At 39.8% G+C, this 15,183-nt stretch overlaps 2 protein-coding genes across 4 annotated transcripts; one reads left to right on the top strand and one right to left on the bottom strand.

Annotated features, from left to right (window-relative positions):
• The first annotated feature begins 175 nt into the window (after positions 1-175).
• On the top strand, positions 176-7,784 carry LOC143344311 (endochitinase-like). 2 transcript variants are annotated; one of them, XM_076770250.1, is made up of 10 exons: positions 176-247; positions 3,835-3,903; positions 4,872-5,207; positions 5,292-5,514; positions 5,689-5,812; positions 5,903-6,100; positions 6,193-6,274; positions 6,391-6,602; positions 6,843-7,112; positions 7,482-7,784. In XM_076770250.1, exons 2-10 carry the CDS (start codon positions 3,843-3,845, stop codon positions 7,605-7,607), a joined length of 1,632 nt encoding a protein of 543 aa, XP_076626365.1. In that variant the 5' UTR covers positions 176-247; positions 3,835-3,842; the 3' UTR covers positions 7,608-7,784. The 2 variants fall into 2 exon arrangements, with proteins under 2 accessions (XP_076626365.1, XP_076626356.1); XM_076770241.1 differs by lacking the exon at positions 176-247 and adding an exon at positions 3,569-3,724.
• A 184-nt stretch (positions 7,785-7,968) lies between these two features.
• On the bottom strand, positions 7,969-13,566 carry Ktub (Tub domain-containing protein ktub). Of its 2 annotated transcripts, XR_013079756.1 has the most exons (9): positions 13,393-13,566; positions 12,797-12,932; positions 12,635-12,727; positions 12,377-12,552; positions 12,083-12,250; positions 11,661-12,006; positions 11,317-11,469; positions 9,960-11,177; positions 7,969-8,875 (listed from the first exon to the last, which is right to left on the bottom strand). XR_013079756.1 is itself a non-coding variant. In XM_076765879.1 (8 exons), the coding sequence occupies exons 1-8, from the start codon at positions 13,432-13,434 to the stop codon at positions 11,044-11,046; spliced, it is 1,248 nt and encodes a 415-aa protein (XP_076621994.1). In that variant the 5' UTR covers positions 13,435-13,566; the 3' UTR covers positions 7,969-11,043. The 2 variants fall into 2 exon arrangements, 1 of the variants encoding a protein (XP_076621994.1); XM_076765879.1 differs by having other exon boundaries at positions 7,969-11,177.
• Between the last annotated feature and the right edge of the window lie 1,617 nt (positions 13,567-15,183).

The raw sequence follows: 15,183 nt of genomic DNA, 5'->3' as shown, positions 1-15,183 counted from the left end.
GGTTTTTTTAAGGTAGTGTTTGACGAGAGAAATTGATTGCAAATTTTAAAAAACGTTTTCGCGGTCGATAGGAGTTTGGACTGACGAACGATGGCCGCCCCCCTCGTCGTTGACGAGAGGCAGAGGGTCGACGAACCAACTAATCGTGCGGGGGCCCCTTGCACCTGAATTTTAATGAGGTCCACCTGGGTATATATGAGAGCTTAACATCGGTCGAAGCCACGATTTTTCTGTGGTACCCGCGAAGGTGAGTCTTCTCTTTACTTATCTCTGTGTATGTGTGTGTGAGAAGTGAAAAGGGTGTCTTTCAAGTTTCACAGTTCCATCGAGAAAAGTGATTCTTCACTTATAAATTTTTATATAGCTGTAGATAGCATCTAATTTCATGAATTCACGTCATCGCGTAAGGCCGAGCAACGTTTCCGCAAACTAGAATATCGTAATTGTGATTCGAAATCCCGATGAATGCAGGAAATCGTTCTTATCGCCGACAGGAACACGATAATCCCTTATCAGATCTATAATAAGCTTGCATCAAGATAAAAGCTGATGCTTAGAAAACTAAACAATTTTTGAGAACTCACTGAAACTTAGAAACGAGGTCAAGGCATAGACATGCGTCTGAAGTTCGTAGAAACTTATTTTTCTCGCTTTCGAGTGCTAAATAAATATCTGCATTGGTTCCACGTGTTACGGACTAGCCTGTGTTGGTTAGTTTCTAACAATGGAAGATCCTCTGGAATTCATAAGTCGCCGGGAGACCTTCAGACAGTAGCTGAACATTTTTTTTTTGAGGGGGGGATATTCTAAGTAAACGTGTTAAAGAAAAACCCGCTTGAACAGAGGCGACCACTGCTCCAAAACAACGAGTTATGGTGACACATCGTCGCGCGGGCGATGGTCCCTCTGGTTTTCATTTTTCTTTTAATTTCATTCTTTCGTCTCCGACCAGACGGTCGGTTCGAGAAGGATTTTCTGTATACTCATTTTTATGGTAATAAGACCGTTCGTCGTTCTATGAATATTTCGTTCGCGTTCTTTATTTACTCTTGACCGTATCTCACTCGTCATTAATGAAAGAATCACGTCGAAGAATAAGCAAACAAATGTAGGATACGAAAGGGTCGATTAGATTAAACGGAAACCTATCGTCGCTGATTTCTTTACGTCCCTGAGCTCATAGAATTCACGAAGGTGCAACGAGAATAGAAGTATCTCGCGAATAACGTTTCTATCAGGAAGAACCTCGAAGATAAGGAGGGAAGAACGCGAGCTCTTCCGTTTGGCTTCCTTCGAAGAATGCTGATTAAAAATGTGAGCTATCATCTTTCGCGTATGACGCAAAAGGAGAACGTTCACCTTTATTTGTATTCGTTCCGTGATTAAAAACTTCGATCGAAAGGCTACGATCAGGGCCCGTTCGAGGGGGGAGGCGATGGACAGGTTAATTTTGATTCGATTGAATTTCTTTTAATTTGTTTACTCTCGTAGCGTTATTATCTCGATAGACGGAGGTTCCTCGGAGTTTCCGATCGGTCGTCGTTCGTATTCCGTGCGCATCCAACGGAATAGTAGCCGAAGGATCCGATGCACCCTGCATTTTAATTCCCGCGACGAAAAAGCCGCGACGACTCAGCGGTCTGAGTTTCCTTCTTTATTTTCGCCGAGCGGATACCATTATCTAGCTCTTTCATTTCACGCGAAACTCGAATACCAAGGACGGGTCTTTGATCTTCATTCGAAGTTCTTTGTCCGTGGCGTATTCTTTGTCTTCCAGGGCCCGGATTCGATTGTCATTCCGTTCCGGTACGCACGGACGAGGCGAGAGACGACCAACGGGAAACGATTCGCGTTTTAAAAAAGCAACATCGCGGTCTGGACTATCGATTATCGATACCTTCTCGATACTCGACCCTTTCCAGTCCTAGAGTCGACACGAGTTTCCACCGGTGTTGTATCCAGCCTCGATGTTATCGACGCAACGCTTCGATTATCGATTTTTATCACGTTTCGATTAATTTTGTGGCGGTTCTGTGCTTCGTGCACGCTCTTATCTCTCCGCTGTTGCAGTTTCGTCCACCTAGGTTTATGAAAACGATCATTGTGCGCCGGTGAGAGCGAAGAATTGATTTTCTTTCGCGTTATTTTTCAACGCGGAAATGAAGCACTTTCCAAGAGCAACGGCCGGAAAGGAAACGTTCGATTTCGATTGTTTGCGGTCGTGATTGCACGCCGTTGGATGTCCAACCAATCTCGCGTTGATATAAATATTTCTGTCATCGTATAAATTTCTAATTGCCATTCTATCGAAGACAATTTACGATCCTGAATGTTGCTTTAACGGGACCGGTTACGCCCTAGCTTCTTCATTCCAGCGATAAATATTCATTTACAAGGAGGAACGTCGAGGAAATACGTTTGGTTCCTTGAAAAAAAATATATTTTTGGCCACTAAGGTCGTCGACGTTGCTGGAAACGAGTGGAACCGGTACGTTATCAATGATTTCGTTCAACGAGAAAGGGAATCGTCGTCGTCGCGGATTTTATCGCCCAATTCGCCCGGTTCTGGCTCCACCAAAGGGTGAACAGTTTTTACGATCACGTTACTGCGACGAAAATCGGAAAAACATACAACAAAACACACTCCGGTTTTAGCGAGCGAATCATTCCACGCGTGTGCCTCGAATAACGTCGCTTTTGGCTTTGGCCCTCGTGTTTGAACTCGCGCGAAAGAGGTGCTTGAACTTTTAACACTTCGATGGGCCCGTGTTTCGCGCGAGAACTTGTTTCCTGAGAGCTTCCACTCGATGGAAACTTCCTACCTGTTTTTTTTTTACTGGAAATTTTTGAATTCAACGTTCTATAAATACTCAAATATTAGCCTTGCATGGTTCCATAATACCTAAATTTGATTGTCGGTTGTAAAGCAAATTTATTTTTATTAAATTCGTTCGAACCGCTGAATTTCAAATCCGACCCACTGTACGCTGTTGCCAACGACGTTATGAAACGCATACAAAGTGGAACGTTGCAAAATAGTATAACGAGAAAATCGAATTCGATGACTTTCAGTCTTTAACCGCGATTTCACCGCCACGGAGAATCTCAGGATCAAGATCAAGATCAATGAACGTCTCGTGTTTTAGACGCTGATATAACACGAGATTAGCTGTATATATAAATTAACCAGTACGCTCTCATAACCAGTTAATTGATCGGCATAAAATAATGCGTGTAATACGTATTCGTTGAATCTTAACCATGCAAATAAATTATCGTTTTCTAGAAGTGTATTATTGCTGGTTCACTTTTGCTCTTCGCTGTATACGCGCGTGTTTATAATTTTATGATTCACCGTGAACCGTTCCCCCGTTTGAAGAACGAAGTCGTCAATGAAACGATCACAGTGCCCACCACCCGGGTAACTGCCAATCAAATCGTCTAGAAGACGTTTGGTCTCCGACAAATACTTATACATGGACACTGACTACTCGATCCAAGCAGACGCTGGCCTAACGTGCATCGATCGACACGTCCAGATCTCTTCTTTCCACAAGCGAATCTTCGAATCTTTCGAGTTTATTCTTGGCGCGGACAGTGTGAAATACAAGTGACGCCTCACTGGGAAATATTACTGTTTCCGAAATCCAGACTTATTAAAACATAGTAATAATAGCTCTTTATTATATAGTTGTCGATGAAGCAGTGGAACTTATCGAAATGTGTTTGTATTTGCATGCTTGGATAAAGTGACGTCAAAATGCATGTTAATTTTCTCAGTTGCCTCGTAGTTCGTGCTCAGAAAATGTTTTAATGACATCTAATGATTTCCAGCTCCGAAAATGACGCCCGGAAAGAGTCTCGTATTACCTATACTTCTTGCGGTCCTTGCTTGCGCGACAGGTGAGTCCACACGTTTCAGATAAGATAAGACACGCGATATGTTTACTCGAATCGTGTTCCAATTCTCGACAATAAATATTTTGAATTCGCCAATAAGTTCGAGCAAAATTCGACAACCGGACAGTGAATGATCCTACGTGTAAAAGTACATCGAAAAGAACGAATGACATTTGTTCGTTCGAGCCCTCGTTTCCGAGATAATCGAATTTAAAAATTTGGCTAGCGCGTCTGACTATTAATATTCTTTTCTACTTGTCGTACTTTGTTACTTACTCGTAGTACCACAGTCTCTTTACCTCGAATCTGATCTTTTTCCCTGCAATACGATTTGTTTACGTCCGAGACAATGACCCGAAACATATACCCCATTGCACGGATGCAAGCCAACTGAGCACGGGGACTCCCCCGCTTGACGCTACCCCTACTTCTCGTCGCGTGACTCGACGCTGCGCGGCACGAGATGAAACTTCTCTCGATATGTGTTTCAGTTTAATTTCAGATTTTTTTTTTTTTTTCGTGGGGAAAATCTTCGAAAGACTCCCTCCCACCTCTTTGGGGAGAGGCGGGAGGGGTGTGTGGGATTCCCCGCGCTCATGGAATGACGGGCGCGGGACCTACCCACTAAAAACCCCACGGTGACCCTTCCGCACGATTTGTGTTTTCCGTGCCCTCACTGTGTGCCCATCCACGGGGGGCAAACGATCCCCCCGGCAGTCATGCTGTCTCGGGACGGAGTGACCTCGTCCTGCCGCCATCCATTTCGAAGCCGCGTTTAGTTGGGGTTGCGAGCCCCAACTCGCAACCACCCGCGACCCCAATTTCAGATCACTTAGAATCTCTCACTAGCTTATAACCCATTTAACTTCGACTATACAACGAATGTCTACACCAAAATACCTCCTCAAAGGGGTGAAGACATTAAGATTGTTAGTAACGAGATATTCGGTACACGATTTCCGATTTTTCAGCAAACCAGCCCGCCAGAATAGTATGTTACTTCAGCAATTGGGCCATTTATCGGCCGGATGTCGGTAGCTACAGTGTAAAAGATATCCCAGGTGATCTTTGTACTCATGTCATTTACTCGTTCATCGGTGTGAGCAACGTCACCTGGGAGGTACTCATCCTCGATCCGGAGCTGGACGTCGACAAGGACAACTTCGAGGCCTTCAACAACCTGAGGTCCAAGTATCCTCACTTGAAGACTTCCGTAGCCGTTGGGGGTTGGGGCGAGGGTGGCAGGAAATACAGCGCTCTCGTGGGCTTGAAACAAAGACGCGACACGTTCATCGAGAGCGTAGTTGGTGAGTTAATCTGGAAATTGAGACATTGGATGGAAGAATAACCGATAACCGTTGGTATTCTCTTTTACTTGCGGCTTTGTCTAGAATTCATGCAAACATATCGTTTCGACGGTTTCGACCTTGACTGGGAGTACCCTGGAGCTTCCGACAGGGGAGGCAGCTTTTCCGACAAGAACCACTTCTTCTACTTCGTCGAGGAATTGAGGCGAGCGTTCGACGCGGCAGGAGAGGGATGGGAGCTCACTATGGCTGTGCCAATGGCCAAGTTTCGACTGGACGAGGGATACCATGTACCAGAATTGTGCAAGTACGCCAATTCGATCTTGTAACTTCAGCTATCAAGGGGCTTTACAATAAGACCGATGGAACTTCGAAAACAAATATGGCGGCTAATTGAACATTCTGTCGCCCTTATCGGGGAACCTTAACAAAATTGTTTTGCAAAAACGTAGAGTAGATACATGGAATATTTTGCCCACAGGAACATGGATGCCATTCACGTAATGTCGTACGATCTTCGCGGCAACTGGGCCGGATTTGCGGACGTGCACAGTCCTTTGTACCGTAGACCGCACGACCAATGGGCATACGAGAAATTGAATGTCGTAAGAATCTTAAGAGACTTATATATTTAAATATATGACCGATGTGATATTTTTACATGTTACACACGTTAACCACGTTTGTTTCCGCAGCACGACGGTCTTCAGCTTTGGGAGGAAAAAGGTTGCCCCGCTAGGAAACTGATCGTCGGGATTCCATTATACGGCCGTACGTTTAGCCTCAGTCGATCAAACCACAATTACGAGCCTGGCACTTACATTAACAAGGAGGCTGGTGGAGGTGAACCTGGTGAATACACGCAAGCTAAAGGGTTTCTCTCTTATTATGAGGTACGGTCGGTCGATAATAGGTCGAAGTGTGTGCCTAACTTTGTTTTCCCTGTGGAATTTAAAATATAAAAATGCTCCATATTCTATCATAGATTTGCACCAGGTTGCGGGAACCAGGCAGCAACTGGACACAGAAATTCGACGACATTGGCAAAGTTCCATATACTTATAAAGGTAAACGTCCAAGCAAATATCTCATAAATGGTTCAATTTACAAGGTAGTCCGATAAGGTCATTTATAATAAAAATATCTTGTTAAAAATCCTTGACAAACGAATTCATAATTGCAGAAACGCAATGGGTCGGTTATGAGAACGTGGAGAGTGTGAAGTACAAGATCGATTTCATCAAGAAGGAACAATATGGTGGCGCCATGGTTTGGGCCGTCGATATGGACGATTTCCAGGGACTCTGTGGCGATCGTAACCCCCTAATGAAAACGATTAACAAAGGATTGGAAGGATATGTTGTAACGGACAAAAACATCCAAACCACACCCACGGTAATTAATTATAATAATCGACTATGATCTTGGGATCACATGCAGGGACGAAAAATAAAACAATTATATACCGACATAGGGTACAATATTGTCTACCTAAGAAGTTACGAATGACTTTGAAGTAAAGAAAAAAAATCAATCGTTGAGATAAAAAGAAATTAATTCTGAAAGAAATTACGAGTCCTTTTGGGGCAGATATTGTAATTAACATTAATAACGTTATTTTTATTACGATTCCAGCCTGAATGGGCGAGACCACCAAGCACAACGTCATCGAATAACAACGTTCGACCCACTCAGTCACCCCCAACGAAGCCCACGAAAAAACCTACCCAAAAACCGGAAAAGTCTACTCATAAACCAGATGTAACATACCCGGGAACCGACAGTTCTACTACCGACGATTCGAACAAATCGAAACCTACTGAACCGTCGATCGACGATAACGAAGCTGAGAAAATAATTTGCGAGTCTGCTGAAAAATTCATCCCCTCTAAGGATTGCCATTCGGTGAGCTTTAATAATTACGCAGATGCCCAAATCCATATTCACCCTTTTGTTTTCAAGTACAGTGGTCCGCTGAGTTGAAAACCCGCCCATTTATCTATCTCACTCCCTTGCTCTCAGGCAGTCCACATGTGTGTGTAACTGCCGCGACGAATAGCGAGCTAGAGATCAATGTGTGCGTGGGAATACGTGTATCCCCTCTACTTCTCCCGCATTCCTTCCGCGGGACTTCAAGTGAGAGGATGACTGTACCTAACCTCGTTAGTTTTTTCATGGCCGTGACCATCGCACGTTCGAACCAACTTTCGCGCTTAAACGTTTACCACCTAAACTGGAAAAGTTGTCCTCGAAACGACAATATTCTTTTTGCAGTACTTTGAATGCGTCCACGGATCGCCAATGAAGTTCACGTGCCCCAACGCTTTGATTTGGAATACCGTTAACAACGTTTGCGATTGGCCGCAAAATGCCGACCGAGACGAGTGCAGGCCAGAATAAATTCCAATTTCGTAATATTCTACCGAATCAATTACGATAGCTTTTGATAGTAAATTCGTGAAATTAACATGAACGCTTTTGTGACTGCCAAACGTTCGAAACTTTCGTAATCTCGCTTGTTCGTTTATCGAACGAATATATTATAAACTTTATCTGTTGATAAAAGCTGAATAAATGCCATGCCTTTTTTTATATTAAATCATATTCGTATTCTCAGACTTTGCAATTTCTGTTCATGGAAGAGAACGTTTAATTTTATTTACGATTGAAAGAAATCTTCGAAATCTGTCTGAACAGATTTTTGAGCTTGGATTGGGGGGAACACTGGTTAAGAAAAACACAAGTAAAATTTGCAGTTTGTATTTATTTTCAGGTAATTATTGAAAATATAATACCCATTGAACACTTTGATTTACAATGTTGAACGTGATAAGCTAATTACAGGTTTTATTCAATTGCCTCCTAATGCACACATACATTGAAGTGGTATTGATGCATCTTAAATACTACTCAGTATTTAAATTATCAAATTAAAAAATGAAATATTACACTTACAAAATATCCAATTGGCATTTTAAATAATATTAATACTGTTTTTAATTATACACAGATATTTATATATATATATATATAAACTGATTTTTCTCTTTAGACAAATTATTTTTAGCAGTTTTAAGTAGCACCGTTATTTCCTCCGACGAGTCGTATGTTCATTTTTATGTTCAGTAGCGTTTTGTTACAAATGAAATTCAAGATGTACAAAATCTACAAAGTTACGAACTTCTCACCACTTTTACGATCTTTCGCGATCTCGTGTACACTTATGCTTATTTCTGTTTGTCTGTTTTATCTTACATACGAATATTAGATATCATGATATGACTGATTTTCAACTGCATAGTATAAAATGATAATTACAAAAGACTCAAAATAATTATAGACTTTACGTTTCATAACGGATTCGATGAAAACAATTGTAGTTATAACGTGACTGCGAAGATTGACTACACTGGTCAATGGCAAATATGTATTCTTCGTCTAAGCAATCAATTATAGTCTCCATTATGATTTTAATCACGAAAATGAAAGTTAAAATATTGATTCCAGTTTTCCTGGAATATAAATTATATTTTGGTGCGTTTGAATATCATTTAAATGTTTTATACACTCGATATTGTTAGAATGTTGAGTATAGGGCGCAAAGATTCACTCGGACAGATGTTGTGCTACAGTTTTGTACAATATTCCAACAGAGTGTTCGGCCACACCTGGGTAAAATTTTAATGGAGGATTCTAGAGGCCAAAATAAGACGAAAATCAAGAATACCAATTTGTTGATGGAGGGTTCGTTAAAAAGTTGTTAACGTTTAAAGTTCCGACCGTTCTGAATTTTTTTCTCGAAAATGCACAGGATTTCGGGGTTATGTCTATTCACCAAAAATGATTGTAATTGACCCCCACAGCTAACAATATTTTTTCCAGAACGATTCGAAATATTTTAATTTCGTCGAAAAACTTCACACCTTCCCGAATTTTTTTCTAGAAAGTGGGTAGGATTTCGGGGGTATGTGTAATGACCAAAAATGATTGTAATTGACCCCTGAAGGCGAAAATAATTTTTCTAGAACAATTTGAAATTTTTTTTTTCCGTCGAAAAATTTAGGCACGTAATTAGATAAGGAATTTTTTTCTCGAAAATGCGTAGGATTTCGAGGTTATGTCTATTCACCAAAAATGATTGTAATTGACCCCCACAGCTAACAATATTTTTTCCAGAACGATTCGAAATATTTTAATTTCGTCGAAAAACTTCACACCTTCTCGAATGTTTTTCTAGAAAGTGGGTAGGATTTCGGGGGTATGTGTAATGACCAAAAATGATTGTAATTGACCCCTGAAGGCGAAAATAATTTTTCTAGAACAATTTGAAATTTTTTTTTTCCGTCGAAAAATTTAGGCACGTAATTAGATAAGGAATTTTTTTCTCGAAAATGCGTAGGATTTCGAGGTTATGTCTATTCACCAAAAATGATTGTAATTGACCCCCGCAATCGAAAATAATTTTTCCAGAACGATTTGAAATTTTTTTTTTCCCGTCGAAAAACTTCACACCTTCTCGAATTTTTTTCTAGAAAGTGGATAAGATTTCGAGGGTATGTCTAATGACCAAAAATGATTGTAATTGACCCCCACGACCGAAAATAATTTTTCCAGGACGATTTGAAATTTTTGAATTTAATTGTTGATAACTTTTTAGCGAAGCCTCCGTCCACAAATTAGTATTCTTGATTTTCGTCTTATTTTGGCCTCTAGAATCCCCCATTAAAATTTTTCCCAGGTGTGGCCGAACACCCTGTATGTATATACATATATTTTAAACGCGTAATTAATATTGTACAAAGGCACGACATTAAAATCTTCCAACAACACTTTCTTTTTCAATTCATTCCGTACTATACGCGAGTATAATCGCATCTTTGGTATTTTTCTAATCGTGTTAATTGTAACAATCCTTTTGGAACAATTAATTACGCGTGTGAATCTTACATGTCGACGATGGAAATGGATAATTCCATAAATGACATAGAATAAATATGTTTGATATGTACTTGGAATGATGCTTTAAGATAATCTCTTTGATCAGTGCATCTAACGATAATCTCTATGATTAGTGCACCTTTCGAAGATATGTCATAACACGGGAATCGAATGAAAATTTAACATTTTCTGAGCACAAAACAAAGTGTCTCTTGAAATTATTCAATTATTCATTAAAATGTAGTTAAAAAAAAAGAATAGTATTTAACGTTTGCTCTGTAAATTTTTAATACAAAGAAACATTTTCATTTTTTGAGGCAGTAAATTGTGCAGTGTATTAGCGTTAGAAGTCGAAAAGATTCTGAAAATAACTGTATCAAACTGTTATACAAAGGTTTTGACTGAAACACTTTAAAGACCGAAATGATGCTATAACAGTTATGAATGGAAAAGGTTTTTGATATGTTTCTCCTTTGAAGGAATGACCAATCGCCACGAATATTATTTATGAATCATCCAACACCCGTAATGTGTTATTATCCTCTTAATTGATCGATAACAAAGCTCTGCGTGTGTAGCGGAATACAAACGCATCAGCGTCAACAATGATACGGTTACAATTGTTTAAACTCGTGAACCGGTCTAGCTACCATACACGTACGTTGAATACTTAAAAATGTTTTCCATATATAAGAAAAGTGAACACACGATTTATACTGATTATTATTACGTTAGATTCCGATAGAACAGTTATCATTGCGAATATTCTATCACAAAAAGAGAGAAAAAAAAAAGACATTCGAGCCTAGTGATTGTCCATTGTAGATCATTCCGGTTGGCGTACTTTACTAGCCATGAACGTGTGATAAAACATTGCGTTTGACGATGCGTTGCGTTGCTACTCGCAAGCTAACTTACTATCAAAACTGCTGAGAGCAATGGCGAATGCTTGAAGCGTGCACAGTGGAAATCTGTAATCCATCGTGAAGACGTCTTCAGCCACACGACCGAATTGCATAACAACATAATCAACTGTAACGTAAAATCAATTAAATCAGATTGGACACCTTGCTTACTCGTTTCGATTAACACCAGATCTACCGAGAAGAGTCAGCCGGCGACGGTCGCTATAGAAGTTAAAATGTTAAAATTAAAAATAGAAAATACAAACCGTCGCTATCGTGCACAACTTGAAAATTCTTTACGGATGCTTGCGTTACTCGTCCATGGAAATTAAGCACGTACGATTGTGTATCGTCGTTCCATACGGGAGTCTTGTTGTGTAATTCTATTAAATTGTCCATGTTTTTCGTTTTCCAACGTTCTGTAAAAATAACGAACAACAATGCTATTAAAAGTACAGTGTATTTTTGTGTAAAGTCTCGATTAAATCAAGGACTCAATAGTCTCGCGTTCTCCATGCATGAGACGCCGAGTATTATAGTGAAGTTCAACCGTATACTACTGTACTTAGAAAAATCGAAATTTTATTGTAATCGCTTATATAACACATACCAAGTAAAGTCTCCGACTCGTCTCTCGGACAAATTTCGACCCTCTTCTGATCAGACGTCATTCCTGGTATAATGACGGTCATTTTACGCGGCCCTTTAAATCCTAAAACGTTCGTCTCGTATATAACGGCAGCTAGCTCTTGTCTAGGATTAAATCGTTCGTCCCGTTTGTCGTCCTTCATTAGCGAGTACCCATTGTCGTAAACAGTGAATTGCGTTCCCAAGAGATTCGACCTTAATTTCCCAATGTAAGCCTCTCCGCCTCTCGAAAGGTCCGTAGGATCGGTTGAAATTAAATAGTTACTTGTTGTACTCTTTTTTCTCTTACGACCAGCCAGTAAGAAAATCTGTATGTAATTAAATTCTATTTACAGATTTCTCTAAAGCTAAAAAACTGAATAATCGTATAAAATCGATGCATACTTTCTTCCCGTAATCGCGTTCTAAATGTAGGAAATATGTTGGATATAGGCCACGGTCCATACCCTTTCTGTCGCGCGTAATTCTACACTTATAATGCATTTTTTTATTCGCCGGTTGTAACACGAAATGCTCGATATTCCCTTCCACGTTCCCTTCTAATTCCGGGCTCTAAATAAACGATGAACATTGCTAGTTTCGAAATTATTAATACGTTCCGTGCCGCGGGGGGTGCGTACGCCCCACGCAGACTGAACGGAAAAAATATGATTTCAAGATATGATTATTTTTCCATACCGAGGAATTATTATCTCTATTGATAAGGGTACTTGCACCATCGGATGGTGCTACTCTAAGTGGCGAAGGACATGGTAAAGATTCTGAAGGCGAATGTACATCTATAGGCGATGATTCCTCGTCTGCGCAGTCAGCCCCTTCCATAGTTTGATAAAAGCCTCCTTCTAAGCTGACTTCTATAACAGATAAATGCAATCGTTCGAATTAAATATATCTTTCTTCCATTTTGTATAACCATATGCTGTAATATTAACGTACCATTTATTATTGTTTCCATATCCTTATTCTCTGTGAAACTGCTCAACTCAGGATTTGTCTGTGACATATTAAACTGTAGTGGTCCATCGTACCCTACAGTGAATATAATTGTTAAATGTGCAACATACATAAATTCTATTATATCAGTTTTGAACAAATTACCTCGAAGTTCTTTATTTGGATTCATCCACTTTGTGGAATGACTTGTGAGCTGTGTACTAGATATGTTGGATGCTTGTACCATTCCACCCGCGCCACTCTGCCTTTTCTGTTTCATTTTTAGCGCAATCAACTGCCTCTGTGAACAAAAACAAATCAGAATGACATATATTTCATACTTGTTGAAAATTTTGAACTTCTCGTGCAAAATGTATGAAACTCATTTCTTGAATAATGATTTAACAATAACGATTCTTAAAATATATTTCTGTATTACGAAAATTCTTATGACAAGAAAAGGAATTATTTTATAATCGGTGTAGATAAATTCAACAAACATTTAAATGTGACCTACTTCCTATTTCATTTATAATTAATCGCGGGTTCCCCATGCCTAACGAAACCCGATTAATAAAAACATTTTACGAGAAAAATTAAATACATAATTGTCCCGTTTGTACAACGCACTACACTTTAACAACATTGTATTTCTCGAAACATCTTATCGTACGAAACACATAATCGCAATCCAAACGTATAATCAAACACTCATCAATTATTGCACGCAAAACTGTTTAAAGCTTGATCGTATCCTGTACCTGTTGTTCGAGTTTCTGTTGTCTTAAATCTAGAGATGTCATTTTGTCGATACGTGCTAACGGGAACTGTCATATGCGATTGATTTTCACAGAACGATTTAGCTTGTCAGAAAACCAGTTTGTTTACGCTAAACATATTTCGTCGCCTGTGGCTACCTAGGCAACCGTACGACAGAAAACCCTAATCGTTTCTTAAGGTGTGATCACACTAAGCGAAAGTGCAATCACGATGTCCTCCGCCTTGCTACTAGAGAACTACTAAACTGGCCAACTTCCGTACGCTTTACAATGGCGCCAAATTCTATCCTCTAAATATCTGAATATTCTCTTTGTATCCGAGTAAATGCTCGTTTCAAGAATAAGCAAGGTATCTTTAATTTTTACAGCAAGAATATCTCGCGACGTAAAATAATAAAGATCGTAAAGGTCTACGGGCAGTGCACATAAAAGTTTCTGAAAACTTGTCTCCTATTGGAGGATTCAGATGCACTTTCGTGTACGTTAAAGCAGAAATGCCAGATTCAGCACCCGGTGCACTACTCACACATGCCACATCACGCGTACGTGAGCTCGTGGAGTTTCGGAAAGTCGGCAAAGGCAAATTGAGAGCCGACCAAGTTGGGTGGAATAGTTCGTTATTTTCAACGCTAGATGGCGCTCATTTTTAGACCTCAAACCCCCTGGTGCTAAAACGCCCAAGTTTGTCGTGGAATAGCTCGTTACCATCAACGATAGATGGCGTTCATTTTTAGACCTCAAACCCCCTGGTGCTAAAACGCCCAAGTTTGTCGTGGAATAGTTCGTTACCTTCAACGCTAGATGGTGCTTATTTATCGACCTTATGGCAGATTTTGTATCAAATTAAATTGATATGCTAATTAAACATTTTATTAACAACAAATGTATATAAGTTTGTACATTGAGAGCTTGTGACAGACTGCATCAATACTTTTGTTTCAATTAATAAATAAATAAATATCGAATAAAAACAAGTGAAATATATATACATGAATCTTCTCAACGAACAGTAACTTGCAAATTCTTAATTCCAGCCAGTTTCTATAGATCCCTTCCCGATCATTATTTTAGCTGGTACTATAATTTAAAGATTTCCATGTGTTCTCATCATTTTTACCTTTCTTCTCCTCTCCCCATTATTCCCTTAGCTATAAGATACATGTCACCTCTTCGCAAGAGGTTCTAGAGTTCATTACTGAACTCTGCAAATTACTCCTGGTTTCTAGTTGCCTCTGATGACCTCTGATGACCAGTGCTGACAAAAGTACAGAACTCCCGACAACTTTTGACACCATATAGCGATTGTTACTGACTGCTCCTGATTACTGCTTGCCTCTGCTGGACTCTGCTGACCACCCCTGATGCTTCTGGCAACGTATAACGATTACAACTTTCTACTGCTTGCCCCTGCTAGTCTCTGCATGCCTCTGCATCCCTCTGCTGACCTCTGCTGGCCCCTGCTGACCACGCTGACCTTTGTTAACACCTTCTAACATGATGTACATGTATTAAAACTTTGTATAATGTAAATCTATAATAATAAATGATATAATTTCAAAGAATTCTATGTGTTCTCATCACTTTTACCTTTCTTTTCCTCTCCCCATTATTCCCTTAGTTATAACAAACCGTTTCTCTACTTAAAACTGGAATTCCAAAGTGCACGGAGCGTTTTCTTAAATGCCGGTGACCTTGACCCACTTTCGAAACTGGGTCAAGGCCAAATCTTGATTCCCAAAGCGCCCGGAATTTTCCTAAGATTCGATGGCCTTG

Source organism: Colletes latitarsis, chromosome 1, assembly GCF_051014445.1.
Source record: "Colletes latitarsis isolate SP2378_abdomen chromosome 1, iyColLati1, whole genome shotgun sequence".
Classification (NCBI taxonomy): Eukaryota; Metazoa; Arthropoda; class Insecta; order Hymenoptera; family Colletidae; genus Colletes; species Colletes latitarsis.
This window is presented reverse-complemented; position numbering and strand designations above follow the sequence as displayed.

Excerpts from the sequence above, each read along its gene's own strand:
- Ktub (XM_076765879.1), bottom strand. The coding sequence starts at position 13,434 with ATGACATCTCTAGATTTAAGACAACAGAAACTCGAACAACAG. Across the intron at positions 12,933-13,392 it reads AACAGAAACTCGAACAACAG|AGGCAGTTGATTGCGCTAAA; the intron begins GTACAGGATACG and ends TTTTGTTCACAG. Across the intron at positions 11,470-11,660 it reads CGAGTCGGAGACTTTACTTG|AACGTTGGAAAACGAAAAAC; the intron begins GTATGTGTTATA and ends TTATTTTTACAG.
- LOC143344311 (XM_076770241.1), top strand. Across the intron at positions 5,208-5,291 it reads GTTCATCGAGAGCGTAGTTG|AATTCATGCAAACATATCGT; the intron begins GTGAGTTAATCT and ends GGCTTTGTCTAG. Across the intron at positions 6,275-6,390 it reads AGTTCCATATACTTATAAAG|AAACGCAATGGGTCGGTTAT; the intron begins GTAAACGTCCAA and ends TCATAATTGCAG.